General features: G+C 36.2%; 3 protein-coding genes across 7 annotated transcripts in view; 1 reads left to right on the forward strand and 2 right to left on the reverse strand.

Annotated features, from left to right (window-relative positions):
• Positions 1-1,574: 1,574 nt before the first annotated feature.
• Positions 1,575-9,049, reverse strand: dao.1 (D-amino-acid oxidase, tandem duplicate 1). 2 transcript variants are annotated; one of them, NM_001033740.1, is given in 12 exon segments: positions 1,575-1,873; positions 2,370-2,849; positions 2,934-3,032; positions 3,102-3,219; positions 3,356-3,438; positions 3,511-3,615; positions 3,966-4,020; positions 5,569-5,634; positions 5,770-5,846; positions 8,124-8,238; positions 8,345-8,551; positions 8,985-9,048. In NM_001033740.1, coding segments are annotated over 10 exon segments (1,047 nt in total). In that variant the 5' UTR covers positions 8,539-8,551; positions 8,985-9,048; the 3' UTR covers positions 1,575-1,873; positions 2,370-2,714.
• A 1,765-nt stretch (positions 9,050-10,814) lies between these two features.
• On the reverse strand, positions 10,815-21,733 carry dao.3 (D-amino-acid oxidase, tandem duplicate 3). 4 transcript variants are annotated; one of them, XM_068221128.2, is made up of 13 exons: positions 20,467-21,733; positions 20,228-20,321; positions 19,819-20,059; positions 16,776-16,971; positions 16,578-16,692; positions 16,094-16,170; positions 14,944-15,009; positions 14,797-14,851; positions 13,892-13,996; positions 11,726-11,805; positions 11,493-11,610; positions 11,325-11,423; positions 10,815-11,241 (listed from the first exon to the last, which is right to left on the reverse strand). In XM_068221128.2, exons 4-13 carry the CDS (start codon positions 16,967-16,969, stop codon positions 11,089-11,091), a joined length of 1,062 nt encoding a protein of 353 aa, XP_068077229.1. In that variant the 5' UTR covers positions 16,970-16,971; positions 19,819-20,059; positions 20,228-20,321; positions 20,467-21,733; the 3' UTR covers positions 10,815-11,088. The 4 variants fall into 4 exon arrangements, with proteins under 4 accessions (XP_068077229.1, XP_073806180.1, NP_991257.1 ...); XM_073950079.1 differs by having other exon boundaries at positions 19,819-20,101; NM_205694.1 differs by lacking the exons at positions 19,819-20,059; positions 20,228-20,321; positions 20,467-21,733 and adding an exon at positions 18,707-18,749.
• Positions 21,456-27,629, forward strand: part of ssh1a (slingshot protein phosphatase 1a) — an 88,928-nt gene continuing 82,754 nt past the window's right edge. Inside the window, exon 1 of the mRNA XM_005165198.6 lies at positions 21,456-21,778. Within this exon, the coding sequence (XP_005165255.1) occupies positions 21,698-21,778 (81 nt within the window). The 5' untranslated portion in view covers positions 21,456-21,697. The remainder of the gene's footprint in view (positions 21,779-27,629) is intronic.

The following is a 27,629-nucleotide window of genomic DNA, read 5'->3' on the forward strand; positions in this document are numbered from 1 at the left end:
TAAAATCTTTTCACATTTTAAATATGATTTCTTCATATTGGTATGTGATTCTGGTATGATTCGCTTGATATTAAATAGAAAAGGCTGCCACCTCAAGAAGTGAATGTGCATGTGATATACTGTACATGGGTGTGATAACAATAAGACATAAATTAAAAAGCTTTAGATAAAACTATTCATTAATAATGCCAGCGTCTGATTCTTTATTGAACTCTGGCAGAGTAAATGGCTGACTTTCATTTTAAATATAATATTAGTAATAACAAATATTATACAGTATTGTAACCTTATTTTTTATTGCACTAATAACAGGCTATAACAACAAATAGAAATACAACAACTGATAGAAGTGTAGTACAAGCCATACAAATATTACCTTTTGCAACAAGAGAAATGTAACTTAATTAAATTAAATAAATTTAAAAAGGTGGAAGTAAAAGAAAGACAAAGAGAGCGAAAAAGAAACAAGAAAAATAAAATAAGGGCACATGACAAAAATAAAACAAAATAAAGCACAAGTTTTATAAGTTTTAATTGCATTCTTGTTGTGAGAATCTGTGATGGTTTTTAAATACAGTTCCAATTCACGTTTAAAAAAAATGGCTTACAGAGAGTATATTTGAAAATATATATAAAATGAGGTTTATGCAAAAAGTTGAATCAAGGAATTGTTATTCTTCAATATAAAACCCCAAAACAACATGTCCATAGCTTAAAGAAAAATTCCACCAACCTTTTGGACAAGTATTGTAACCTTAATGATCTGTTCTCTGGCTGGCTAGAGCTTAAGATCTGGCTGCAGCTCTCCTGAGCGAATACCAGGGCAGTTGACGATCACATCAGCACCACTGGCTGACAACTGGACAACATTTATCATATATATGATTTAGAAATCACTCCAATGTGCTGATTTTGTTATTAAGAAATATTTATCATTATTAATGTTAAAAATAGATTGATAAAAGCAAACAAGATAAAGAATGAATAAATCAGTTATTAGAAATTAGTTATTAAACAATAATAGTTAGAAATGCATTGTAAAAAATCTTCATTCTGTTAAACAGAAATTAGAGGAAAAATATACATGAGGGCTAATAATAATTCAGGAGGGTTATTAATTCTGACTTCATCTGTGTGTGAAGTGGTGATTTTTTTTATTATAAAAAAACATAAACACATTCATTTAATCCTTTTACTGCTCTTGATACAGCGCCTAACAGTATGTGCAAGAATGTGGTTCCCTAAAAATATGAAATATGTCGCAGCAGAAGTTAAGACTCATCAGACCAGGCAAAAAAAAAATTATCCAGTTTTGGTGAGCCTGTGCTTAATTGTAGCCTCAGTTTCCTGTTGGCTGACAGGAGTGGCACCCAGTGTGGTCTTCTGCTGCTGTAGCCCATCTGCCTCAAGGTTGGACAAGAGCATTCAGAGATGCTCTTCTGCATATCTAGGTTGTAACAAGTGATTTTTTTGAGTTACTGTTGCTTTTTTATCAGCTCAAACCAGTCTGGCCATTCTCTTTTGATCTCTGGCATCAACAAGGCACCTGAACTGCCGCTCTGGATATTTTTTTCTTTTTCGGACCATTCTCTGTAAACCCTAAAGATGATTGTGCATGAAAATCAGATATAGATCAGCATATAGATCAGATATAGATTAGCAGTTTCTGAAATACTCAGACCAGCCCATCTGGCACCAACAACCATGCCACGTTCAAAATCATTCTTCCCCATTCTGAGGCTCGGTTTGAACTGCAGCAGATCGACTCGACCATGTCTACATGCCTAAATGCAGTGAGTTGCTGCCATGTTAGCTGATTAGAAATTGACTGATTAGAAACGAGAGGTTAGAAAGGTTTACTTAATAAAGTGGCCGGTTAGTGTATTTTGATGAAACACAACACAACATAAAGTCATTCCTAGCAATATGTCTGCATGGCATTAATATAATGAAGTTATACTATGGGGTTGTTAACTGTTTGATTCTGATTGTCTGATAAAAGTTTTAGGGGGTTTTAGTGAGGGCCGCACAAAATCCTGCTGTTAGATAGGCCTGTTCTGTGAATATTTCTAATGTTTCTAATATTCACATTAGTTGTAAGCCAGAAAATTCAAATAAAGCAACCAACAGAAACATTCAGTTTGATTAAATAAAATTTATTTAGTCAGTGAGAGGTAAAATTGTAAAAGTCCCACCCTCTTGTGAATAAGACCAGTGTTGAATTTGTAGATAAACTTGATCAAAGGATTGACCGACTGATAAAATTAAATGAGAACATAAATCAGGGCACCAGAAACGTAACAAAAAGAAGAAGAGGAAAGCCAGAAGAGCTGCTGTGTCCCAGTTCATCAAGACATTCGTTAAGACAAGTTTGTGTAAAATAAAAAAAACTAAATCATAGAAAAATACAAGTTAGAGCAAAGTATTGTAATTTAGCTGCTCGTTTAACTTTCCTTGGAGAAGAATAGTCCACCACTGGCATTGCCAGACAGCTACTGTGATTTGTTTTTTGCCATTAACGGCACGCACCACCATACACAATGATAATGCTGTCAAAAAAATAATGAAACATTGGACAACTCATGACGCATATCACAAACATTACATAGTAATAGTTATATGGTAGCTTTTTGAAATCAGATGTACATGGGATTAAGGAAAAATATTGCTGATGTCTGTTTAATGATAACACTGTACAAAGGGGCTCAGATCTTTCAGAGACGTGATTTAGCCTGTGATGTTAGCAATCCTTTCTGCTCCAGGAACTGTCCAAATAGCCGAGCAGCTTCCTCAGCACACCCACGATGGATGGTCAGCCCAAAACCTCCATGTCCATAGTTATGGATGACCTGAGGGGAATGAAAACAGAATGACGTATGAAAAAAGAGATGTAATGAAGATGAAATGCTGCTCTTTTCACTCGATGAGCTCACCTCAAATGAGTGTCCTCCACATCGTATGGATTCTCTCTCTAGTCTGACTTTACTGCGTGCAGGTCTGAGACCAGTCCAGTCTTCTACTATCCGCGCATGCTAGACAGAAAAGATGTTTTATTAGGAAATTAAATACTTAACAAATAATAAAACCATCTGATCTTCTACCTGTAGACTGGGCTCAAGTTTGCAGGCGCCTTCCCAGATTTGTTTATGCTCAACAGAACTGTTCATCCGATTCCAGTTTCCCACTTGGAAAACTCCTCCAACAGTGACCAAACGACTCCTGCGGAAGTTTTTTTATATTTATAGAACTTTTTAATATCTTTTATAAGCTTTCGTTTTTATATTTTCAGTTTGTTTTAAATTATATTTATTATTTATTTTAATTTAAGCAATATTATAAGCATAAAGAGATCTACCCAGGAATGATGTACGGTGTATTATAGGTTCCTAATTTGGAATCATGCGTGATGACCCAGTGCTTTAACCAGGGGGCGTCTACCTGTTGATAGAAATGAAACGAGATCAGCACAGTTTTCTGTGTTACATCTGTGAATATGATTGACTGACTAACCTTAATGATCTGTCCTCTGGCTGGCTGGAGCTCAGGATCAGGCTGCAGATCTCCTGAGCGGACACCAGAGCAGTTGATGATCATATCAGCACCACTGTCTGACAACTGGAGATGTAGATATCACTTTAATATGCTGATTTAGAGCTCAAGTGTTAAAAAACATTTGCGCTGCATAACATTTGATAATCAAACGTGTTTGATGCATTAAGGATTCTCTGATTAATGTAAGTTTCTAAAAAACAGCATTTATTTTAAACAGAAATCTTATGTTCTGTTGTCTAAACTGTCAGTTTTAGTTTAAGTAAACAATTTATTTGAAACAAAAATATTACTGATCCCATATACTTTTGAATGATGGGGGGTGGGGGGGGGGGGGGTGAAGAAAGAAAGAAATACTTTTAAATTATTTTTTAAGAAAGAAAGAAACAAGAAAATCCTCTTTAAAGATTTCAAACCTCTTTAAATGAATCAATCTTCCTCTGAAAAAATTTGACCCCTCTTTGATTTAACCTGCAGAAAAGCACATCAAACAAATTGTCAAAGACTGCTAATCCTTGTTTGACCCGAAATAGTCTTGGTGCATATTAGTAACAATTGGACATGCATGTATGAGGACTTTAACTTTACTTAGACTTTTATTTCATTGCAGACAATACAACAAACATTATTTAATGTGTTCCTCATGATGTTTATTTTTATTATTTAAATAAACAAGTATTCCAATCCTGGAAAAGAAGGCAGCATATAGTGCTCCAAAATCTTGACATGCTTCCCAGCATTAATGGTGCCAGCACAGAAGTGCAGGTTACCTTTGCCAAGGGCACTGACACAACCTCATACCATGACAGACACTGGCTTTTGGAATTGTTGATGGTAACAGTCTAGATCAGACATGTCCAAACTTGGTCCTGGAGGGCCGGTGACCTGCAAAGTTTAGTTCCAACCTCAATCAGACACACCTGGGCTGGCTAATCAAGCTCTTACTAGGCTTTCTAGAAACATCTTTGCAGGTGTGTTGAGGCAAGTTGGAGCTGAATCTGCAGGTCCTCCAGGAACGGGTTTGGCCACCCCTGGTCTAGATGGTCCTTTACCTAAAATACTGATTAATCTGACCACAGAACATGTTTCCACTGTGTGATGGTCCATCCCAGATGCCTCTGAGGCCAGAGAAGTTGACAGCGCTTCTGGACACTGTTAACATAGGGCTTTCTTTTGGCACAATATAGTTTTAACTGGCATTTGTGGATGTAACTATATATTGTGGTACTTGAAAAAGGTTTGCCAAAGTAGTCCTGAGCCCATGTGGTGATATCTGTTTAAAATAAATGAAGATTCTTGATGCAGTGCCGCCTTAGGGATTGGTTGTTTAGCTTAGGTTTGCGCACCTGTCTTTTACACACTGCATTTTCTCCAGATTGCTTGAATCTATTAATTATGTTAATCAATTTACTGATTACTAGCCCTAAATTGCTACTGTCCCAAAATTTTTTGGAATGTGTTGCAGGTCTTAATGACAGGAAAGGATGTATATTTACAAATGAAATCAAGCTGACCAGACAAAAAACATTAAATATTTTGTGTTCGTGTTGTCTGCCATGAAATACAAGTCAAAGTAAATCGGAGATCACTAGTTTCTTTTTATTTGTGTTTTCCATACTGTCCCAACTTTTTTTGATTTGGGGTTGTAAAACATACTATGTATAAAAATGCTTTCTAATAAATAAATAAATAAATATTTGTGGGTGTGAAGTCAGTGTAGTTTTGTTGTAGAAGAAAATGGTCAAGTATTGTGGAGTTTTGTTTACCACAGTACTTGTTTTACTCATTCATTGAAAATCCCAATAAAACCACATATCAAAATCTTTTGACAATGCAGAAATGTAAAATACTAAATATTTTGTTTAATAATTTTTTTACACTTTTCTGAATGCAATAATTATACATAACATTCTGAATCTTGGACTTCACAGACTTTTTCAACTCCTTTGGATATTCAGTTATATTATTGTAATTCTTTTTTTTTTTTTTGTTACTGATAACATAAGAAAAATCTCTCACCAATCCATGAGCCAGGGTAAATACGACTTTCCTTCAATTACGAGAGCAGTGTTAAACCAGCCAAAACTGAAAGAAACATAGGACAAATTCAAAGGTGACTACATTTACAAATCCAATTTATAACCTGTAAAAATTATTCAGTTTTATTCTGAATCAATCGCCACAATCTTCAAGGGGGAAAACAGCAGAACAAGAAGTCACCTGAAACCCGGGAACATCTCTAATTCACGTTTAGAAAGCTGACGAAAACCCAAAACAGCTTGTTTAAACGAGGGCTCCTGTAAGAGAGGAACAGAGAGAGAGCTATTTTTACAGTCATCTTGAAAGTAGGCTGAAAGTAGTTTAAAGTGGCAAAATTGCTTAAAATTAAAGTCATCATAAAAAAGGTCGCATTTCAGTTTAATGTAAAAAAATAACTTTTATTTTTATTTCAATATAAAAAGTGGAAATAACCTGCAGTTCTTGCTAGGAAAACTAAAGTTTTAACTAAGTTTTAAAGTTTTTACGCTGCGTAAAAAACATATGCTGGATAAGTAATATTAGATATCAGATTAATAAAGAGACTAAGCTGAAAAGAAAAATGAATGAATGAATAAACAGTGGAGCAGGCTACTTCAGTGACTTCAGCTTGAGTGATGGAGGAATGGACCTCTGTTTTCCCCATCTCTGCTTCCTCAAAGGAAGATATGCCAATAGGATTAATGAGATCCTCAAAGCACTCCTTCCACTTTCCAACAACATCCTCAGTTGAAATCAATATTGTTGGTGAAGCATTTCTTCCCCTTCCTGAAGCACCAGACAGTTTGTCAAAATATCTTTCCAACAATAATAATCTTCCATGGCCTCCCTGAACTCTGCCCAGGTCCAGGAGCTATTGCTTTCATGACCACCTGGGGAGTAGCACACTTGGTCTGTCCTTACCCATCAGCTGCCTTGAAAGTCCTAAAAGCCAACCAGGTCTGGTTAGTAAGACTCCTTCAGCTTGACGGCATCCCTTAGTTCTGGTTTTCACCACCTGATTCGTAAGTTGCCGCTGGACCAGAGACCTTTGCCACATAAAGAATTGGTTGGATTTGGAGAACGTAGATTAATTCTTGGCAGTGACCGAGCCTCCACCTCTAGCAGTGGACTCAACCCACCACCAGCTGGTGTTCAGTTGACAGCTCTGCCACTCTTTTTACCTGAGTGCTCAAGACATACAGTCTGAGATCGGATGAAAGATCACAAAGTCAAACATCGACCTCCAGTCTAGGGTGTCCTGGTGCACTGATGGACACCCTTATACTCGAATGTGGTGTTTGTTATGGAAAAACTGTAACTAGCACAGAAATACAATAACAGAACACTAGTCTGTTTCAGATCAGTGAGGCTGTTCTTCCCAGTCATGCCTCTCCAGGTTTCACTGCCATAACACATATGATTGTTGAATCCCCCAGTAGAATGACCGAGTCCCCTGCCAAAGTACCTTCTAGCACCTCTTCCAAGGGCTCCAAGATGTTTGGTTACTCTGCACTGCTGTTCGGCCCAGAAGCACAAACTACAGTGTGAGATATTTTCCCAGACCACAGGTGCAGGGAGGAAACTTTCTTATTTATTGGGGTAAACTCCAACACATGGTGGCTGAGCTGTGGAGTTATAAGCAAGTCCACACCAGCTTAATGCCTCCCAATGTGGGCAACTCCACAGTAGAAGAGAGTCCAGCCCTTCTCCAGAAGTTGAGTTCCAGAGCCCAAACTGTGCTTAGAGGTGAGACCAACTATCTCTAGTTGGTACTTTTCAACCTCCCGTACAACCTCACCCTTTCCTATCAGTGATGTGACACTTGATATCCCAAGAGCCGGTTTCTGTGTCTAAAGATTGGGTCATTGTGGCCTTCGATCACAACCAAATCCACATTGCAATCTTCTCCTAGCTAGCTGGGTTATTCCTCTCAGAAACTGGCCAGACTCTCCATGAAAGAGCGACATAGGACTATTGTCCTATCAACCCACCACCTGCAGGAGGAGCCATAAGGATCAGGTGTATTGTGGATTGGTTGAAGGACAAGGCCACAATGACCCAATACTTGGACACAGAACCTGGCTCTTGATACAGGAAATATATATAGCATAGCATGCAGTTACAATTCGTTTTCATTTTTTCTATTTTATGATATAATTATTTTTCTGAAGTTTGCATATTTTAAATGTGTACCCTAGTAATATTTAAAATAACTCCAGCCAGCCAGAGGACAGATTATTAATTCTCTTATCAGAGAAATTGTGTGAGGCAAGAACAATCCCAACAATAGCAATCAATGGTCCAATCAATTTCAAATGGACACAAACATGTCCTGCACAATTTTTTCCGTTCACCAAGTGTTACACAGTAACAACAGAGACTATAACAACTTCCTTTTTATGTCAACTTTAAATGCCCATGGACAAATTTTGTACACTAATATCGATTAGCTGGGAATATAATACAGAATGCTTTATCAAAACTTGAAGTTCATTATGTACCATTCTCTGTATTGCAAAAACAATGACATTACATTGGGAAGTTGACATTCTCACCGGCATTGGTTCAAAACACAGATTGTAGCCAGACTCAAGGAAGATTCCCATTTTGATTGAATCTGGAGAGTTGAGGAAACTCAGTAGATAGTTAAACGTCTCTTTGTTCCATTGACTGAGAATAGAAAAGAAAACATTTTATTTGCTGCTAAGTCATCCAGCAATTTATTTTCTTCGAATATCTAAGAAAAAGCATGTGCTTTAGCTGACTGAAAGCTCACGTTTCTTTGACGTTGCCCTTGTCGTAGAGATAGGGCTGCCAGAATCCAGCTGCCCCATCGCTGGTGGTCAGAGGGGTGAAGATATCAGCATAAACCTCTATGGTGAGAGGAGAGACTCTGCTGTGGAAGTGCTGGTAGATGCTCTGAGCAGTGGAGAGACCGATGACCCCCGCGCCAATGATGCACACTCTCATGACTGCAGAAATGCTAAAGAAAAGATAAAAAAATCCATCAATCATTTTTTATTGAATGATTTGCACTATGTTGAGTCTGTGCAAAAAAAAAAAAAAAGAACATCTTAAAATGTAAATATCAATGCAGTCTGTTTTATATAATGGTACAGTTTCAGTACAAACCTGTTTTAATTGTGCACCAATGCTACCATATGTTCAGTTATTAAAAGTAATTTTATATTATAAAGTCACAAAAGTCAAGCTATAGTTGTACTACTTATTTGCCTTCTTGTGCGCTTTTTAATAACTATTCAGTATGTATCACTGATTGAATAAAGCATTTAATCTAATAGATAGCTGAAAATAACCTATTTTCTACATTTATGCATTTGGTGTTTTTCTTGCATTGCATTCAATGAGCCAAAGGCTTATAAAAAAAGGCATAACATGTGGACAGCATCACTCACCAAAGTTTCTTCTTGTCAGCGTTGGTCTAAACACGTCCTTACCGTCTCTCTTGCATAAAGGTAATGAATCGCATGCAGGTCGCAAACTCACTTATAATCTTTTTTGTACATTGCGTAATGTACAAAAGAGGTGGTGCTGTTTCTTTTAATCACCCTCAAAAATGCCCAATATATGGACTGAATTGCGAATAACATTAGTTATTCTATTTACATGAGAAAAACGTGGGAGATATGTTGTTTGTTTTTAGTAATGGAGGTTTTGCATCATATTAGTCACTGTAATATTTTGTCTGCCTGTTTTAGTCATTGATTTGCTCAGAGCCCCTGGATACGTCATTGCTCCAGCAGGTGGCGACAATGCTTGATTGTTGGAGTCATGTAAGTAAAAAAAAAACATTTATCTTTGAGTTTCGTTGACCGAATAAAATGTACAATTACATATATTTGTGAAAGTAAAACTACAACCCAAACATTTATTGTAATATTTTTGCAGCTATGTGAGTCATTGTTTTTAATTCGAATGTTATTGGGGACCTTTTCCTTCACCTTCGGAGTGTGGGATTGATTGATTGACGTGTTTGTTTTTAATCAAGCAGGAGTGAGGATGAGTCTGTCACGTAGCCCCACTGATAAAGGTACAGAGTTTGTCTCATACATGAACTTATTTGTCTTATTTTGACCATCACCCACATCAGGCTTTAAGGCTAAGCAGAATCCTCTGTCCGCTAATCAGTTTTGGCCAATGCAAACAATTATTTTACATGAGTTCAACATCCAGCTAGATGTTGATGTAAGAAAACATATAAACTGACCTAAGAGGTCATCTATTGCAACTGTTTTGTTTTTAAAAGAAGAAAACATTTTACAACAAACTTTTAATGCAAATCTTTGACCTTATACTTGAAACATAAATATCCAATAAAAGATGTTGAGCACCAAAAGTGGCCCATATTAAAATTGATCTGAATACTATTTTGGTTAAAATAGTCAAAAAGTGTGGTTATGATGACTAGCTAATTCAGAATAGTGCTTAAAATGTCACTAAAATGCAGTATTTAAATCTTATAATTCAATAGAAAATTTGTGATATAACTGCAAAAAAGTCCACTTTTTAAGATAAAAGAACCACAGCTTGCAAAAGGCTGGCTACGGGCCTGTGTTCAAACCTTTTACAGTCAGTCCCGACTCTGTAGAAAGCTTCTTGCTTGTCTTTAGTCTTGTGTTTTGTGTCTCACTAGTCACTACACAGTAGCCAAATATCTCAGTTGAAATTTGAGCCACAATGGACATTTTACTGTATGAAATAGATCTCTTTTACAAAGACAAAAATCTCGGCCACTAATGTTTTTACTGAATCCAATTTCCAAATTAATTTCCTTTTTAATGATGCTTATCCACATCACAAAAGTTGGAAAACACTGTGAACATAATGAAAAAGGCAATGTGTTAAGAGAAGGGTTGTATATTTGATATACAGTGCTCAGCATATTTGAGTACACCCCTGTTTGAAAATGAATATCTTTATCCATTTCTCAGTGAACATATGGGTGATATATTTTGATGCATTTGAACAAAAACAGATTTATTAAACAGATATATTTAAGTAATATTTTTGTCACAGAACATATTTAGAAATGAAAAGATAATAAATTTAAATTCATGACAGATACTGAAAAAAAATACAACCTACAGCATTTTAACAAAACTCTATATATTTTTTTATTTAATATTTTTCCCTATATATATGGGGTACTCATATATGCCGAGCTCTGCACATGTGGATAATAACAATAAAATAGAAATTTTAAAAAGCACAAAACTATACATTAATTCTTTATTTAATTCTTTATTGTATATCAAAAGAGCAAATTGCTGACAATTCAGTTCTGCAATTTGTTTTTAAAAAATTAATGAGTGATAAAATAGATCATTTAAACAGTGACATTAGGCTGCAGCAGATCCCAGTAGTCTGGTACACATTTTTGCACTCAGTGTATTCATTATCTTATGGAATCAGTCTGACAGCGGTTATGAGATTAAGGAAAAATATTGCTGATGTCTGACGAGATTAATCATAACACTGTTCAAAGAGGCTCACATTTTTTCAGAGACGTGATTTAGCTTGTGCTGCTTGTGATTTAGATTGAACAAGCAAGCCTTTCTGCTCCAGGAACTGTCCAAAGAGCCGAGCAGCTTCCTCAGCACATCCACGATGGATGGTCAGCCCAAAACCTCCATGTCCATAGTTATGGATGACCTGAGGCAATAAAAACAGCATGACGTATGAAAAAAAGAGATGTAATGAAATGAAATGCTGCTCTTTTCACTAGATGAGCTCACCTCAAATGAGTGTCCTCCACATCGTATGGATTCTCTCTCTAGTCTGACTTTACTGCGTGCAGGTCTGAGACCAGTCCAGTCTTCTACTATCCGCGCATGCTAGACAGAAAAGATGTTTTGTTAGGAAATTCAATACTTAACCAATAATAAAACCATCTGATCTTCTACCTGTAGACTGGGCTCAAGTTTGCAGGCGGCTTCCCAGATTTGTTTATGGTCAACAGAACTGTTCAGCCGATTCCAGTTTCCCACTTGGAAAACTCCACCAACAGTGACCAAACGACTCCTGCGGAAACAAACAGGTCTGAAACACTGCTAAGATCACATTTTGCTTTTAAAAACAAAACTCTGACTTTAATATTTTGTGAATAGGATTTGATTTTGATCATGAAGATGCTCACCCAGGTATGATGTAAGCTGAATTACCCCTAGACGAGAAATTATGTGTGGAGATCCAGTGTTTTATCCAGGGAGCGTCTACCTGTTCACATACAGCACACAGTTTGAGGGGATGTTTTCACCCCTATTGATTTTTGTTGTTTTTTTATAAATCAAAATTTGTAATGTTTGTTTTACTAGCACACATTGTTAGTATTGAGGGAACGTTCACTTGTTCCAAACCAGTCTGCGATTCTTTTTTTTGTTCTGTTGAAAAAAAAAGCCGATATTTGGAATATCTTTATTCTGAGATTACCAATCGTGATAAATACAAGGACATGTAAAGTAAATTGAAACTCAAAGCATTTACTGGGGCACAGCAGGTTTTTACTGGAGCACATGCCCTAGTAAATAGGGTCCTATAACAACACCCCTGCTCTGGATTTTATTAGATATCTCATTCACAAGCTACACAATAAACCTCTCACTTGAATAGTATGAGAAGTATGATTATTCTGCACATGTTTATTATCTTAGTACATCATGTTGTGTGTACAAGTTTATACAGAGTTGTATAATGACATGCATGCCTACGACCAGTCTGGCGTGGTGGCGTAGTGGGTAGCGCTCTCATCTCACATTAAGAAGGTTGCTGGTTTGAGCCTCGGCTGGGTCAGTTGACATTTCTGTGTGGAGTTGGCATGTTTTTCCCATGTTCGCGTGGGTTTCCTCTGAATGCTTCGATTTACCCCACAGTCCAAAGACATGCACTATAGGTGATATGGGTAAGCTCAATTGTCCATAGTGTATGTGTGCGAATGAGAGTGTAAGTGTCTCCCAGCAATGGGTTGCAGCTGGAAGGGCATCAGCTGTGTAAAACATATGCTGGATAAGTTAGCAGTTCATTCAGCTGTGGCGACCCCTGATTAATAAAGGGACTAAGCCGAAACGAATATGAATAAATGTTTATGACCTAGTTGTACTCTGTTAAGGTGGTTTACAAGGACATGACGTGTGTTCTCCTAGTTCAAAATGCTTAAATATTATACTTAATGAGGTCTTTTAACATTAAAAATGTAGCACAGATTTCCTGTGAGGGTGGGGTTTAGGGTAGGGGTGGTGGCCAAAGCACTTTTCACAGTATAAAATACACAATGCCTATGGAGAGTCCTCGTAAACCATATATACAAGTGTGTGTTAAAAAAAATTCAGGAGACTTTTTGAACCTAAATAAGCCTTGCCTACAATGTAGATATCAGAAAACAATTGAACTTACTGAATTTAATTAGTCGTGGATTTAGGCATGGGGCAATATCAGCAATCTCCCAGGGCAGTACAGGGAGACGGTGCAAATAAAAGTGCCCCAGTAAAAGCTTTGAAATAAGATTTACTTCATGCAAGTGTATTGAGTTGTTATCCCAGAATAAAGACGTTAGGGGATATTCATAGTTGGCGCCTTTTACACATGCAAGTTTGTTATTCTGTATGTACCACCGTAACAACGCTGGTTTAAACAAATTGAGGAACGCACACAGAAAACCATTTCCGCATGCCTTACACATGCCGCTCTTATTCCCAATTGTTTACATGCATGACGATAGGGATCGACATGCAAGTCGACAAAACTAAAGTTTGTATAATGATGTACTAAACATGGCTATGAAGCAGAAAGGAGAAATAATGAGTCGGGGAGGCAACTAAGACTTTATAACATTAATTCTCTGCCATAAGCCAGGTCTAAGACAACAGGTAATTCTATAAAACATATTTTTTGTATTCTAAAGAACCCATAAAGAACTTATTCATGCAAAAGTCGTGTCTTTACATTGTTTTTCAGTTACATTTAGGATCGACTTCTCTTATTTATTTAGAAAATTACTTGTATAATAATAATGATAATAATAATACACAAATTGTTATATTTATTGAAAATAAATAAGTATATTTAAATGTATTTATAATAATTATTTAAATGTATATATTTGAAATATATAATTAAATATTTAAAATATAAAAAGTCAACCACATAGTGCCTTTATTTCTTGGGGGAGGGGGTATGTTTGGAGTGGTTTTGCCCAGGGTGCCATTTAAACTAGAACTGCCATTGGAATTGATCTAATATATTTGGCACCTTTCACACAATCCAGTGAAGACAGAGGGAATTAGGCAATTAAACCATTAAAAGTCACCTTAATGATCTGTCCTCTGGCTGGCTGGAGCTCAGGATCAGGCTGCAGCTCTCCTGAGCGAACACCCGAGCAGTTGATTATCACATCAGCACCACAGGCTGACAACTGGAAAACATCATACAGTATATTTCTAGTGTGACTCTATATTCTTAGAGTAACTCAAATGAATTATAATGCTGCTATGCTTAAGTCAAAGGTCTCAAACTCGATTCCTGGAGGGCCACAGCTCTGCATAGTTTTGTTCCAACCCTATTTAAACACAGCTGATCCAAATAATCAAGTGTTCAAACGAATCTTAAACACCTTGATTTGTTTCTGCAACTATGTTTGATTAGGGTTGGAGCAAAACTGTGCAGAGCTGCAGCTCTCCAGGAATTGAGTTTGAGACCTACGATTTAAACTGCTACTGAATCTTTGAATACACATTTTGTAAATTGTTTAGTTACTGTAATTAAAGTACTTATTGACTAGAAAAATGAAAGGGACAACTTTTTAGGTAATCTAATGCACTTGCAGTTCTGTGTAAATAAATTTAGAGAATCAGAGAAATTATATGATTTTGAATATAACATTTTGGTGCATTTTGTAATTTTATTTCATTTGTTTAACTAAAAAAGATTGTACATGCTTAAGGAAAAAAGCTATTAAGAAATTAATCATTAATTTAAAACATTACATGGTTTGACAGTCTTTTTTGCAAAGTAATTATATTTCTTTCAAATATGCTGTTTGTTATTAAATGCCTTTTTAAATATAGCTAAAAGCCATCTCAGACTAAATTACTTTTCAGACAAAATATATGAAGAAAAATATACTGTATTTTCACAGGGTGATGTTTTTCTGAATAAAGTATCTTAATCTAGAGCTTTATATTTACTCAAAATAGGGCAAAAACACATCCAAACCTCTTTAAATGAATCAATCTTTCTTTGATAAAACTTGACATTTCTTTCTTTTAACCTGTTAAGAAAACAAGAAAATGATTCATATGTGTTCTAGATCTTAAGTTTTAAAAATATACATGTATTGTGTACAATTTGTGTATCTCTCACCAGTCCATCAGCCAGGGCAGATATGTTTTTCCTTCAATCATGATAGAAGTGTTGAACCAGCCAAAGCTGAGAATAGATGGTAATGCAAAATGAAAGGATGACCCTGAGAACAGTTTCATTTAATTTAAATGGAAAGTCAAAGTTGTCGATAAACACAAGCACCAGCGGCTTTTTCAAAATATAAAGTAATAGCTATTATATTATATTATATTATATTATATTATATTATATTATATTATATTATATTATATTATATTATATTATATTATATTATATTATATTATATTATATTATATTATATTATACTCACTATACCCTATTGGAAATAAAATACAGTGTACAGTATGTATTTAGAGCCCAGTTTTTCAACCAAAAAGGTGCCATGTTTACATTATTTTTAGACAAAACCTTTTTTTTTTAATTCAGAAGTTTAGAGAAAGCAATATTTAGTAAAATAATCCTGACTTTCAATCATAACAGTTTTATTTCTCTTTTGATCAATTTTCATTCTCTGAAAAAATAAAATCATAAAACTTAAGTCATTATGAGTTAAATTTAATCAAATTGTCTTGTGACATGGAATATTACATTGCCCCCTCAGTAGGGTTTAACAAAGGGGTGTAGCAGATATTTTAAAATTGGGGGGGGCAGGTGTATGAGAACCCAAAGTTTTCGTTCATATAATACGCCACAAATTATAAAGTTCTATCTGCGTTCTGAATGATTTTGAGATATTGAGCTTCAAATTGTTTGCATTCCGTAGCAAACAGTACAGTATGTGTGTAAGATTTGTTTTTTTAAATAAAAAGTCTTAAAATGTAAACAACTTATAAAAAAATCCCATAATGTAAATAAGTTGTCATTTTATAAGAATATGTCAATAACTCAATTTTGAAAATGTCAGATAGAACCTTATAATTCTAAGGTGACGAAATATTAATCACCTGTTTCTAAATGATCTGTCTCTAAAAGTGAGGGGGACATATCCCCCGTCCCCCTGTTTGCTACACCCCTCGGTTAACAAATGGCTTGGTCTGAGTTAAAACCAAATTAATAATTAATTAGTACAATTAAACCAAATATTGCTCCACATCTTGTACAAGACTCTGACCTTGAAACAATGTTTCAGATTTGCGTATGTAATAAGTACCTGTAGCCCGGAAACATCTCTAATTCACGACTGGTCAGTTGGCGAAAACCCAGCACTGTGTCTTTAAATGAGGGGTCCTGTTGCACAAGAAGCAGATACAGAATATGTAATTGTTCAATAAAATGTAATTTAACATGCAGCTACATGGGATATTTTAAAATTAAGCATTTAAAGGAATAGTTGAGCCAAAAATTAAAATTCTGTTTCATTTATTCTGCATGTACTTCTTCCCAACTTTTATGAGTTTCTTTCTTCTGCTGAGAAGATATTTTGAAGAATGCTAGGAACCTTTAACCACTGACTTCCATAGTCCATTTTTTCCTACTATAAAAGTCAATGGTTACAGGTTTCCAGCTTTCTTATGTGTTCAACATAACAGAAAGTCATAAAGGCTTTGGAACCACTTGAGGCAGAGTAAGTAGTGAGTAAATTGTAATTTTTGGGTGAACTGTCCCTTTAAAATGGGAAATGTCAGTGTTCTCACTGCTGCAGTTTCAGCGCACAGATTGTAGCCAGACTGAAGGAAGATACCCATTTTGATTGAATCTGGAGAGTTGATGAAACTCAGTAGATAGTCAAAGGTCTCTTTGTTCCATTGACTGAGAATAGAAAAGAAAACATTTTATTAGCAGGGTTCTTCAGGATATCTCAGAAACAGCCTATGGACAGATAAAAGGCTCACGTTTCTTTGACAATTCCCTTGTCGTAGAGATAGGGCTGCCAGAGTCCAGCTGCCCCATCGCTGGTGGTCAGAGGAGTGAAGAAATCAGCATAAACCTCTATGGTGAGAGGAGAGACTCTGCTGTGGAAGTGCTGGTAGATGCTCTGAGCAGTGGAGAGACCGATGACCCCTGCGCCAATGATGCACACCTTCATGACTGCAGACAGAAGAGTGCCTTAAAAGTGAGCATATTTGCTGCATATAATAGGTAATTTGTTAAAGGACTAAACTTCTAATTTATCTGATGTGCAAGTGAATTTAGCTCATTCTTTGAGCTCAATGCTGCCATATGATTAACCTTGCAGCTGACTTAAAGGGGGGGTCAAGAGTCTATTTTTAAGACTTGGTTGTGTTTATGGGGTGCAAAGTAATGTGTGCTCATCCTTCATTTATAAAAAAAAAAAATCACATATTTTTTCATATTTCTTACATTAAATATATACAGCTACTCAGCTAACATGAAAACCACTGTCATATTTCCAAGGTCCTCCGAAAGGCCGCCCTCCAGAGGCTCTGATTGCTCAGCTAACATAATGTGCTGTGATTCACAGACTGGCTCCACGTCACCAAAAGCGTCACACCCCGATAAGTACGCGCTTTGCCTCTGCTTTGTAAATACTGTCAGTCAGTGTAGCTGTATTAGTTTGAGCCTGAATCAGACAAAAAATAAAAAGAAACCTTATGGCTGCTCTTTAAAATAAAATCTGACAAGTGTCTTTCACGGGGCGATGCAGTGGTGCAGTTGGTAGTGCTGTCACCTCACAGCAAGAAGGTCGCTGGGTCGCTGGTTCGAGCCTCGGCTCAGTTGCCGTTTCTGTGTGGAGTTTGAATGTTCTCCCTGCGTTTGCGTGGGTTTCCTCTGGGTGCTCCAGTTTCCCCCACAGTCCAAAGACGTTTGGTACAGGTTAATTTTCCGTAGTGTGTGTGGATGTTTCCCAGAGATGGGTTGCGGCTGGAAGGGCATCCACTGCGTGGAGGACTGTGACTGTTTACAAGGGTTTTAATGATAAATATGAATTTGTAGCCTAATTGTTAGCATTGCGAAACAGCATTTCCCATTGTTCACATTCTTGTTTACATCCTTGCTACAACATACCATTAACGCTAGAAACTATGCATGTAATAGATCAGTTTTAACAAATCAAAATACTTACAGGTTGTGGCTCACAATCCACAGCTTGGACTATTATGGTTGGAGCTGCTCCTTCTTTGAGGAGTTTAAGCTGAATCCAACACTGAACTGGGAAAGATTCTGTAAGCTGTCCTTTGTCAAATGCTAGCTGTATATTTTTTATAAATCTCTGGAACAGAATTAAAATTAAATTGTAAGCACTTCTCCCTTTGTGTTGTGTCCTTTGGAAGCCCAACACAGAAACAGAAACTCTGTGGAAATAGCAGCATTTGGACGACATTTTAGCTTTCTGTGCTATAATGTTACTGCGCCTCTGGCCATGGGTCTTAGCTCCTCAGGAGGTGTGTGCCCATGGTGTATGCACAAAGTCTGTAGCATTTGTGATTTTACTAACCTGGATTAATTTTTTTTTGTTTGTTTGTAGTCCCTAAACTTTGTTTGCTGTAGGCTATGCTAAGCTAACTCTGTAAAAGCCAGTGTCTCCCTTTGCATTGAACTTTGAGCATATTACATTCAGAAATAATGTTTATGTTCACAAAGCTTTATAACACATCAACTAAAACTTAAAACATGATATTGCAGTGAACCTTCTCTTAAAATATTGATTAATTTTAATGTACAAAAATAAAAAATCTAGAGAAATCAGCTAATACTACACATGCAAGACTGACAAGATTGGTTTTCATTATTGGTCACTTTCATGTGAGCTTAGTTGAGTAAGCAATTCTCTGCATGTAAAGCACTGCTGAAAAAAACTCACCTTAATTAAGCTGTCTAGTAGAAAACTAGTGCAAACAGTCCTGCTTCTTTTCCTAACATGCAATGCCTCAAGACTGCATCAAACAGAATCTGAACTTACTAATTAACTTTATTCCCCACATTGCATAACATACACGATCAAAAACTGCAGCCATTCAATTGCTTTTCTTTACACAAAGCTTGGATTATAGAGTAAAGTCCACCAGATTGTATTAGAGCCAGACTTGGCCTCTTCTTGAGGTCTGTTTAATATTTTACTTGAATAAACAAATTTTAATATCAACAGGGGAAGCTCATTTAGATTTACTATCTACATAATGACAATGCAGACTTTAGAACTTATGGAATGAATAATTGTAATCAAATTAAATTAAATTGTTCATTCATTCATTTTGCAGGGGTCGCTACAGCAGAATGAACCACCAACTTATCCAGCATGAGTTTTACACAGTGGATGCCATTCCAGCTGCAAACCAGGAGAACATGCAAACGACACACTGAAATACCAACTGATCCAGGTCAGTGACTGTACTAACCACCCTATATTATATTATATTATATTATATTATATTATATTATATTATATTATATTATATTATATTATATTATATTATATTATATTATATTATTCAGTCATTTTCTTTTCTGCTTAGTTCCTTCATTAATCCGGGGTCGCCACAGCGGAATGAACTGCCAACTTATCCAGCACGTTTTGACGCAGCGGATGCCCTTCCAGCCGCAACCCATCTCTGGGAAATATATTATATTATATTATATTATATTATATTATATTATATTATATTATATTATATTATATTATATTATATTACATTATATTATATTATATTATATTATATATCCACAACACCTTATTGCAACTGAAATGACTTTTTTACTAATTACAAATTTGGATTTTGTGAAAATATATTGAATGAAGTGGCGGACTTAATGATTTGGGGGCCCTAAGCAATTCCAGGTATGGGGCCCAGGCATTGAAACTCGATACATTCTTTTTCTCTATAGATAGATATATATTTTTTCTGTAGATATTTTTTTATATCAATATAAACTGCATGTTAAAAATGAATTTTAAGTGGAACTTTTTCATCTCACCCGTCTTTCAGATGAGACGTTAAACCGAGGTCCTAACTCTCTGTGGTCATTAAAAATCCCATGGCACTTCTCATAAAAGAGTAGGGGTGTAACCCTGATGTCCTTACGATCATGGCCTCCCAATCATCCCCATCCACCAAATTGGCTCTATCCCTGTCTCTCCACTTCCCCAATAGCTGGTGTGTGGTGAGCGTCCTGTGTCCTGTGGCAGCTGTCACATCATCCAAGAGGATGCTGCACCCTGGTGGTGGTGTGGAAAGTTCCCCCTCATGATTTTGAAGCACTTTGGGTGAATGGCCATATACAAGAAATGCTCTATATAAAACACTTAAAAAAACTTTTATCTTCTTAATGTAAAATTAAATACAATAAAATCACACAAAAGAGAAAAACAAGTTCACAAACTAACCATATGTACAGTTATTCAGCCATATTTGTGATTAGATTTTAAGATTTGTATCATGTGCAGTATTTAAGGAATGTTCCACTATTCACGAGGGCCCCTGGTTTTGAAAAGAAGTTATGACATCAAAACATTAATGGTTATAGACAGATTTGACAAAATTTTTCATGAGTTATATAATTAATTTTAATTTTTGGCATTGGTCAGGCCCCCATAATTTCCCAGGGGTCTAAGCAGTTGCTTACCTTGCTTATTGGTCCACCTTATAAGTCCACCCCTAATTGAATGTATAACCTACTACAGTCATACAAGCCCTAGAACCCTAATTCCTATATGGAATAACTGACTTTCCGTCACAAAAACTAATTATTATTTATTTATTCTGACCGTTTGTCATATTCTAAAAAATAACTGCTCTAATAACAATTATTTTTATGTGAAATATGGAAGAAATGTTATCAGACCGTTGTAAAATAACCCAAATAACAAACACACTTAAGTAAATCCACTAAATACAGAGAAAGTAAAAGGTGGTCTGTTTCCATAACTATATCTTATGGTTTCAAATTCCTGGAGGGCAGCAGCTCTGCTCCAACCAGCTCCAACTCACACCTGCTTAATATGTAGTCTCTAGTAATCTTGAACATCTTTAGTTGGATCAGCTGTTTGATTAGGATTGAAATCGATTTTGAGTTAATGGTTACACACAGTGACAGCAGTGGCCTGAATTATTACATCGCTCCGCCAGTAGGTGTTGTCAAATATGTATTTTTGTGCAATTATGAATCACTTCAGTCATCGACTCACCAATTGAACTGATTCACTACTCGACTGAATCGATTACCACCGCAACACACTCCTTTAAAAACATCTTCAAATAAGTTATTTTAACTTTAAACTAATGTTGTCAACTGCAGTGTATAGCTTTTTAAAAAAGCCTAAGATTGATACTTTCCACACAGGAGAAGTTCTCCATGTTTAATCAAATATTCAACGTGATTCAAAACACTACTGACTCGCTCAGTAAAAGGCGTGTTCCTTCAGTAATCTCAACCAATGATATTCATCCTCCACATCCAACACTCGAAGGCTATTGGCTCCTGCTAGAATCAATCATCACGACAGAACGCAAGCCACTCACTTTGAACAGCGACAAGCAAAGAAAGACGTTCACATCAAAAGATTCATTCAAAACACCGATTCGTACGAACACACCGCTAATGAACAACTGTGGGCATCAGTAGCGGTGCGAGTTTGAGCCCCATGCGGTAGTAAGTGAGTGAGAAGCACCAAAACAACATCCAGCTCATGTCAAAACGGAATCAACGATACAAACGAGCCGCTCAGCCATGGCATTTTAACAACAGCGAGCGCGTGGAGTCGCAGCGCAGTCCCCGAAGATCTGCCGGGGGAAATCCGCTAGCCGGTTTAGCTTGTGACAGATAGACTGGCCGTTGTGCTGGGAGGTTTCCATCCATGGCTCTGGTCACTCTGCAGCGCTCGCCCACTCCCAGCGCCGCGTCCACTTCCAGCACCGCCACCACCAACGCGGGGGAGGTAAGCGGAAACGAGCACGAGGTGTGGGAACTATGTATTCCTCAATAAAAACATAACGGGACGCTTATATATTTCACTCACGTAGGCCCGATGCTAATACAGCTCAGGAGGTAGAGCTAAACAGCGGGATGCCATCAGGATAGATGTGGGATTGAACGCTGTGTCATCGTGTTTATCTGCTCAAATCACACTTGGGCATTTTCTGCACTACTTGATGTTATTGACCTCAGTTTTACTTGATCATTCACATTCATCTTTTGGGAAGGTGTTTAATCAGTGCTGTAGAGTAGACAACTTACAGGCAGTGTTTATGGTTGTGGTTGGATGGAGCTCGATGCTCTTGTTGTGTTGGATGCTGATCAAGTCTTTCATCAATAGAAAGTGTTTGGCAGTGATGTTAGCTGTTTATTGCTAGATGTTTAGATGTTTATTGAGCTAATGGCTTGTTTATAGGCTGTCCTGCAATTTGTTGTGTAGATAATATATATGACTTTACATAAACTACCCACCGCTTTAGGAGTTGTCAGTGATAACAGGAGAAATTAACGACGTCTTCGGACTTCAGATGTCAACTGTCTATAATTTTACTTTATTTGATGCTGGTCACTGCTGTGTTGACATCACGTGATCAGTCGTGTAATTGACTTGAGTCATTGTGCAAGGTGCATTGCAAAGCAAAAACACATTAAAAAGTTGTCTAAATCTACTGGTGTTTTTATTTTTGGGCAGTGTGGTGGATTGTCTTTATTTAATACCCTCATTAAATAAAGAAACCAGAATCCTCTCTTGGTTATATTTCTTAGCTAGAGTTTTGTTTAGGGCTATCTTTTGGAATGTTGTTCAAGGAACAAATTAGATTAATATCTTACCACACAAGCTAACTTGATGGGTTCTGCAAATTAAGCCAATGTAGTACTCCAGTAATGAAAATTAATAAAATATAGTTAAAAGAAGAATAAAAACAAATACGAGAATAAAACAAAATCCTTTACTTCATCATCCGCTGAGAATAAAGGGCCTAAGACATTTACTACAGAGAAGTCAAGTTTTATCACTTCATTTTTTTGCTGGGTTCCAGGACATTTCGGGCTTTCAAGAAATGAGCGAGCTGACGCAGCTACTAAGGATGCTTTGAAGCAAGTGGTGAACAAAGGCCAAACTCCTCCATCAATGATGAGACCTATTATTAATGGGTTCGATTTTAAACAAGTGGCAAGAGGAGTGGATGCATTGCAAAATAATAAATTATTACATTCAATTCACCTTTATTTCTAGTGCTTTTACAATGTAGATTGTGTCAAAGCAGCTTCACATAGAAGATTGTAGTAAATTGAAACTGTGTCAGTCCAGTTTTTAGAAATGCAAAAAACCTGCATGGAGCACATTAATGCATAATACTATGTGATGCATTGAGTGTATTCCTTACTAAAAAGATAGCTCTTTAATCTAGTTTTGAACTGCGAGAGTGCGTCTGAGCCTTAGACATTATCCGGAAGGCTATTTTAAAGTTAAGGAGCCATAAATGAGAAGGCTCTACCTCCTTTACTTGACTTTGCTGTTCTAGGTACTACCAGAAGCCCTGAGTTTTGAGATCTTAAAGAGCGGGTTGGATTGTAGCAAGACAGAAGGTTAAATAGAAAAACAAGAGATAGATTATTTAAAGCTTTATAGGTAAGAAGCAAAATTTTAAATTCAATACAAAACTTAACAGGCAGCCAGTGTAAGAAGGAAAAAGTTGGGGTGATCAGATCATATTTTCTAGACTTGGTAAGAAATTTTAATCATGTATTAACACAAAAAAAATCTTTTTTAATTTATGCATTAATTTGTTTGTTGATTTTTAATTGAATATTTATTATTGAAATGTTCCTTCCATGAAAATAGTCTTGATTGCTGACATGGCATTAAATTAAAAATACATTACATTACAGTATAGAGAAGTCAGTTAAGCGCACTGCTGGTTTGTATATTCCAGCCTTTTATAGTTTTCATGCATAGATGTAAAAGCTTCTTTAGAATAGCTATAGCTTTTTGGAAACAGCTATCACAGCAAAAGCTCTCCAGAGTATATCTCTAAACATATAAATCAACATTTGGCCAGTTCCTCTGAGTCATTCTTGCAAAGTCATGTTTTTTAGCTGGACAAGGATCTCATCTTTTGAAGGTAAAGTTCCCGTATTTCTTACAGGCAGCAGTTGTATGGTAATTGATTTGCAATTTTATCTGGGCTGCATCATCCCTTAGCATTAGCAGAGGGCTGATACACATCAGTGCACCGTGTTCGATTCCTTAGGGCTCTTGGTTGAAGGCGCCTGTTCTTCCTGTTGTTTCTTCTCATTGCTTATAACTGTTGTTTTAAACAATGAGACATCTGAATATGTAAGTGAAGTTTTGTGTCTTTTACAATTACAATTATTGTCATTAAACCAACCAGACACTACAGCAGACATGCACAATAATCAAGCTTGATAATAGTTACTTAGTTACAAACTATGTGTGTGGGGTTCGGGTGGTTCGGAAGACCCACCCCTCACTGACAGATGTCCAGAAATTTTCCCATACTTGAGCTCAGTTGTCCAATTTTGACTGGTATGCCATCATAATGAGTTAAAATAACTCATCGAAAATGCTTTAAGTCTAAGCGGAATCCTCTTTTGGCAGTTGCTTCAGTGTGATTTCAGCTATTCAGTTTTGGCCAATGCAAACAATTATTTTACATGAGTCCAACATCCAGCTGTGCAATCGGACATAAGAGGAGTCATCTTTCGCTACTGTGTTGGTTTTAAATGGAGAAAACATTTTACAATAAACTTTTGTTGTAATTCTTGGACCTTATTCTTGAAACAAAATATGACCATTAAAAAGGTGTGAAGCACCAATGGTGGCTCATATTAAAATTGATTTGAATACTATTTTGGCTAAAATAGTCAAAGTGTGATTATAATGACCATCCGACAAACAAATTCAGAATAGTGCTTAAAATGTCACTTAAATGCTGTATTAAATTCCAGAATTCAATAGAAAATTAAGCGTAATGAGGCTGCAAAAAGGTCCACTTTTTAAGAAAAAAGAACCACCCCTTTTTACTACAAGCCTGTTATGAAAGTTCTCAAGAGTAGAAAGTAGTGAGTATTACACTGTGAAAAGCTGATGCACTTACATGTAATTAATGCGAGTGTGTAAAAAACGTAACATTCTGTAGTGCATTTAGTTATTGTTTAAGGTCATTTTGGTCATCATACAGTAAACACCTGTCATCTTCTCATCATTCATTCATTTATTTTCTTGTCGGCTTAGTCCCTTTATTAATCCGGGGTCGCCACAGCGGAATGAGCCGTCAACTTATCCAGCAAGTTTTTACGCAGCGACCCATCTCTGGGAAACATCCACACACACTCATTCACACACACTCATACACTACGGACAATTTAGCCTACCCAATTCACCTGTACCTCATGTCTGTGGACTGTGGGGGAAACCGGAGCACCCGGAGGAAACCCACGCGAAGGCAGGGAGAACATGCAAACTCCACACAGAAACGCCAAATTAGCAGAGGTTCGACCCAGCGACCTTCTTGCTGTGAGGGGACAGCACTACCTACTGCGCCACTGCCTCGCCATCTTCTCATCAGTGACATGCAATTAAACAGTCTCTGGGTCACTGCGTGTAAAGTAGCTTCTTGGACACTTAATGCCTCTAATCTTTTTGCTGCATGTCTTAAGATTCTTACATTTCTGTGTGTGATTTGATTGGACAGTCACAGGAATAACAGGACTGATTTTTTGAGTAGTGAATGCAGGTTGAAGGAAATAGGGGAGTAAAAGTACTCATACAGCACTAAAAATGTACTCAAGGGAAAGTAAAAGTACACGTTTTTAAAACTACTCAGTAAATTACAATTCCTGAGAAAAACTACTCAACTACGGTAATATGAGTATTTGTAATTTGTTACTTTACACCATTTGTTATTTGATTTATTGTTATTTGTTATTCATTTTCTTTTCGGCTTAGTCCCTTTATTAATCCGGGGTCGCCACAGGGGAATGAACCACCCTTCCAGCCGCAACCCATCCTTGGATATTATATTATATTATATTATATTATATTATATTATATTATATTATATTATATTATATTATATTATATTATATTATATTATATTATATTATATTATATTGAATATTTAAGAAAATAATATCGATCTATTTTATTATTAACTTTATTGTCATATAAAAATCTAACCTTTTTATGTTGGGCAGTCAGTGATGATATCTTGTGCTGTGAATGATTAATATAAATCTATAAAACTATGAATCTAAATAATAAATACGTACACAAACATGTAAGCATTTTCATATATACAGTCAGAACATAACAGTATTATTATCTATTATGGTATTGGAGTTAATTGGAACTAGTTAAACAAAAACTTACACTTACCATTTATTTTAATTGTAATGTATACAAAAATAAGCACCACTACATGATGCGAAGCTGCTTATTATATTGAAAATATCATTGCCATATTGCTTTTGACGTTGTATATGGTTAAAGTACATTGAGGAGTTTGTTTACATGTAGCCCATCGTATTGTGTTGGACTGTGTGCTTTCATTCATTTGGTTAAGCCATTTTAAAAAGGGGAACTGTCAAAAGGATGGAAGCTTTTGGGTCATGAACTAGTTTACAATAAAACTGTCTAACAACAGAAATACTGTGCACTGCCTCCCTCATTCACTATAGTTCCCAATAGTTTTGTACGATATTGGTAAATTGCAATATTTAAATGTTTCGCGAAAAATATTGTGTTATGAATACAGTTTTGCTAAATGGTTTGAATTCTCTGTTTGACTTTTAGTCTAACAAGTATTTAGATAAAGCAATTAAGTAATCACAATTCAATTTACTTCAGATTTTCTTGTTTCTAGTTCAAATATCAAAAAAGTTTTTTTTTTCGACTTTCAATAATAATAAGTCCAAATTAAGTGAGATTTTCGGTGGCGCAGTGGGTAGCACGTTCGCCTCAAATCAAGAAGGTGGCTAGTTTGGATTAGTTGGTGATTTATTCCGCTGTGGCGACCCCTGATTAATAAAGGAACTAAAATGAATGAATGAATGAATGAATAAGTGAGATTTTCTTCAAAACAAGCTAAATATTAGGCCAGTGTGGTAAGCAGAATAATCTTGTTTTAGGTTTGAAATGCAGATATTTGGACATGAAACAATACAAAAAGAAACACATTTTTGTAAATGTAAATTAACACCATCTTATATGATCTTCATTGTATAAATAATTAAATGTTAGTCTTTGTTACGCCTCCGAAACACATAATTTCTTTTTAAACTCTTTTGAAATGCTCCGTCATAGGCCTAAAAACACATGTAAAAGACAAACATTTACTGTATTATGGTTAATCAGTGACTCTAAAAATCTTGTGTTTTGTGACGCATGGGGGCTGTTTCATAAAAGCTGTTTAGAAAAACGGGGAATAAAGTCAAAAACCTGACTTTAATGGGCCGAACTAAACGTCCATAACAGCAAGTTGAAGATTTGATCTAGCTAATCTGAGTTCAGTTGAAATAATCTAGATAACTTCTCGTGCACATTACTGTCTTGAAACCGTGAAGGTTCAGCACACAGTAGATGCATCGATTGTGTTGTGTGCTACCATAGCAACTATAATGAAAGAAAAAGCTCTGAAATGAGACACAGCCATGTTCACAGCGATTGACCAATGCAGGATTTCAAAAATATAATAATTTAAACATAGTAAAAATCAAAAACTACGGCTTGCAACAAAGTGAGAGAGAAGGCTGACAGGAAATTGCAGATCGTCTCAATAGGCTACTCG

Source organism: Danio rerio, chromosome 5 (genome assembly GCF_049306965.1).
Source record: "Danio rerio strain Tuebingen ecotype United States chromosome 5, GRCz12tu, whole genome shotgun sequence".
NCBI lineage: Eukaryota > Metazoa > Chordata > Actinopteri > Cypriniformes > Danionidae > Danio > Danio rerio.

Bases quoted from the DNA above. Each gene is read 5' to 3' on its own strand.
- dao.3 (XM_068221128.2), bottom strand. From the start codon at position 16,969: ATGAAGGTGTGCATCATTGGCGCAGGGGTCATCGGTCTCTCCACTGCT. The intron at 16,171-16,577 runs GTGAGAACACTG...CTTGTGCAACAG, and splicing joins TGTGCGCTGAAACTGCAGCA to GACCCCTCATTTAAAGACAC. The intron at 11,424-11,492 runs GTAGAAGATCAG...TTTTCTGTCTAG, and splicing joins AACTTGAGCCCAGTCTACAG to CATGCGCGGATAGTAGAAGA.
- dao.1 (XM_005165183.4), bottom strand. From the start codon at position 8,538: ATGAGAGTGTGCATCATTGGCGCGGGGGTCATCGGTCTCTCCACTGCT. The intron at 5,847-8,123 runs GTGAGAATGTCA...CCTCTCTTACAG, and splicing joins TGTGTTTTGAACCAATGCCG to GAGCCCTCGTTTAAACAAGC. The intron at 4,021-5,568 runs GTGAGAGATTTT...GCTTTTCTGCAG, and splicing joins TTACCCTGGCTCATGGATTG to GTTAAATCAAAGAGGGGTCA.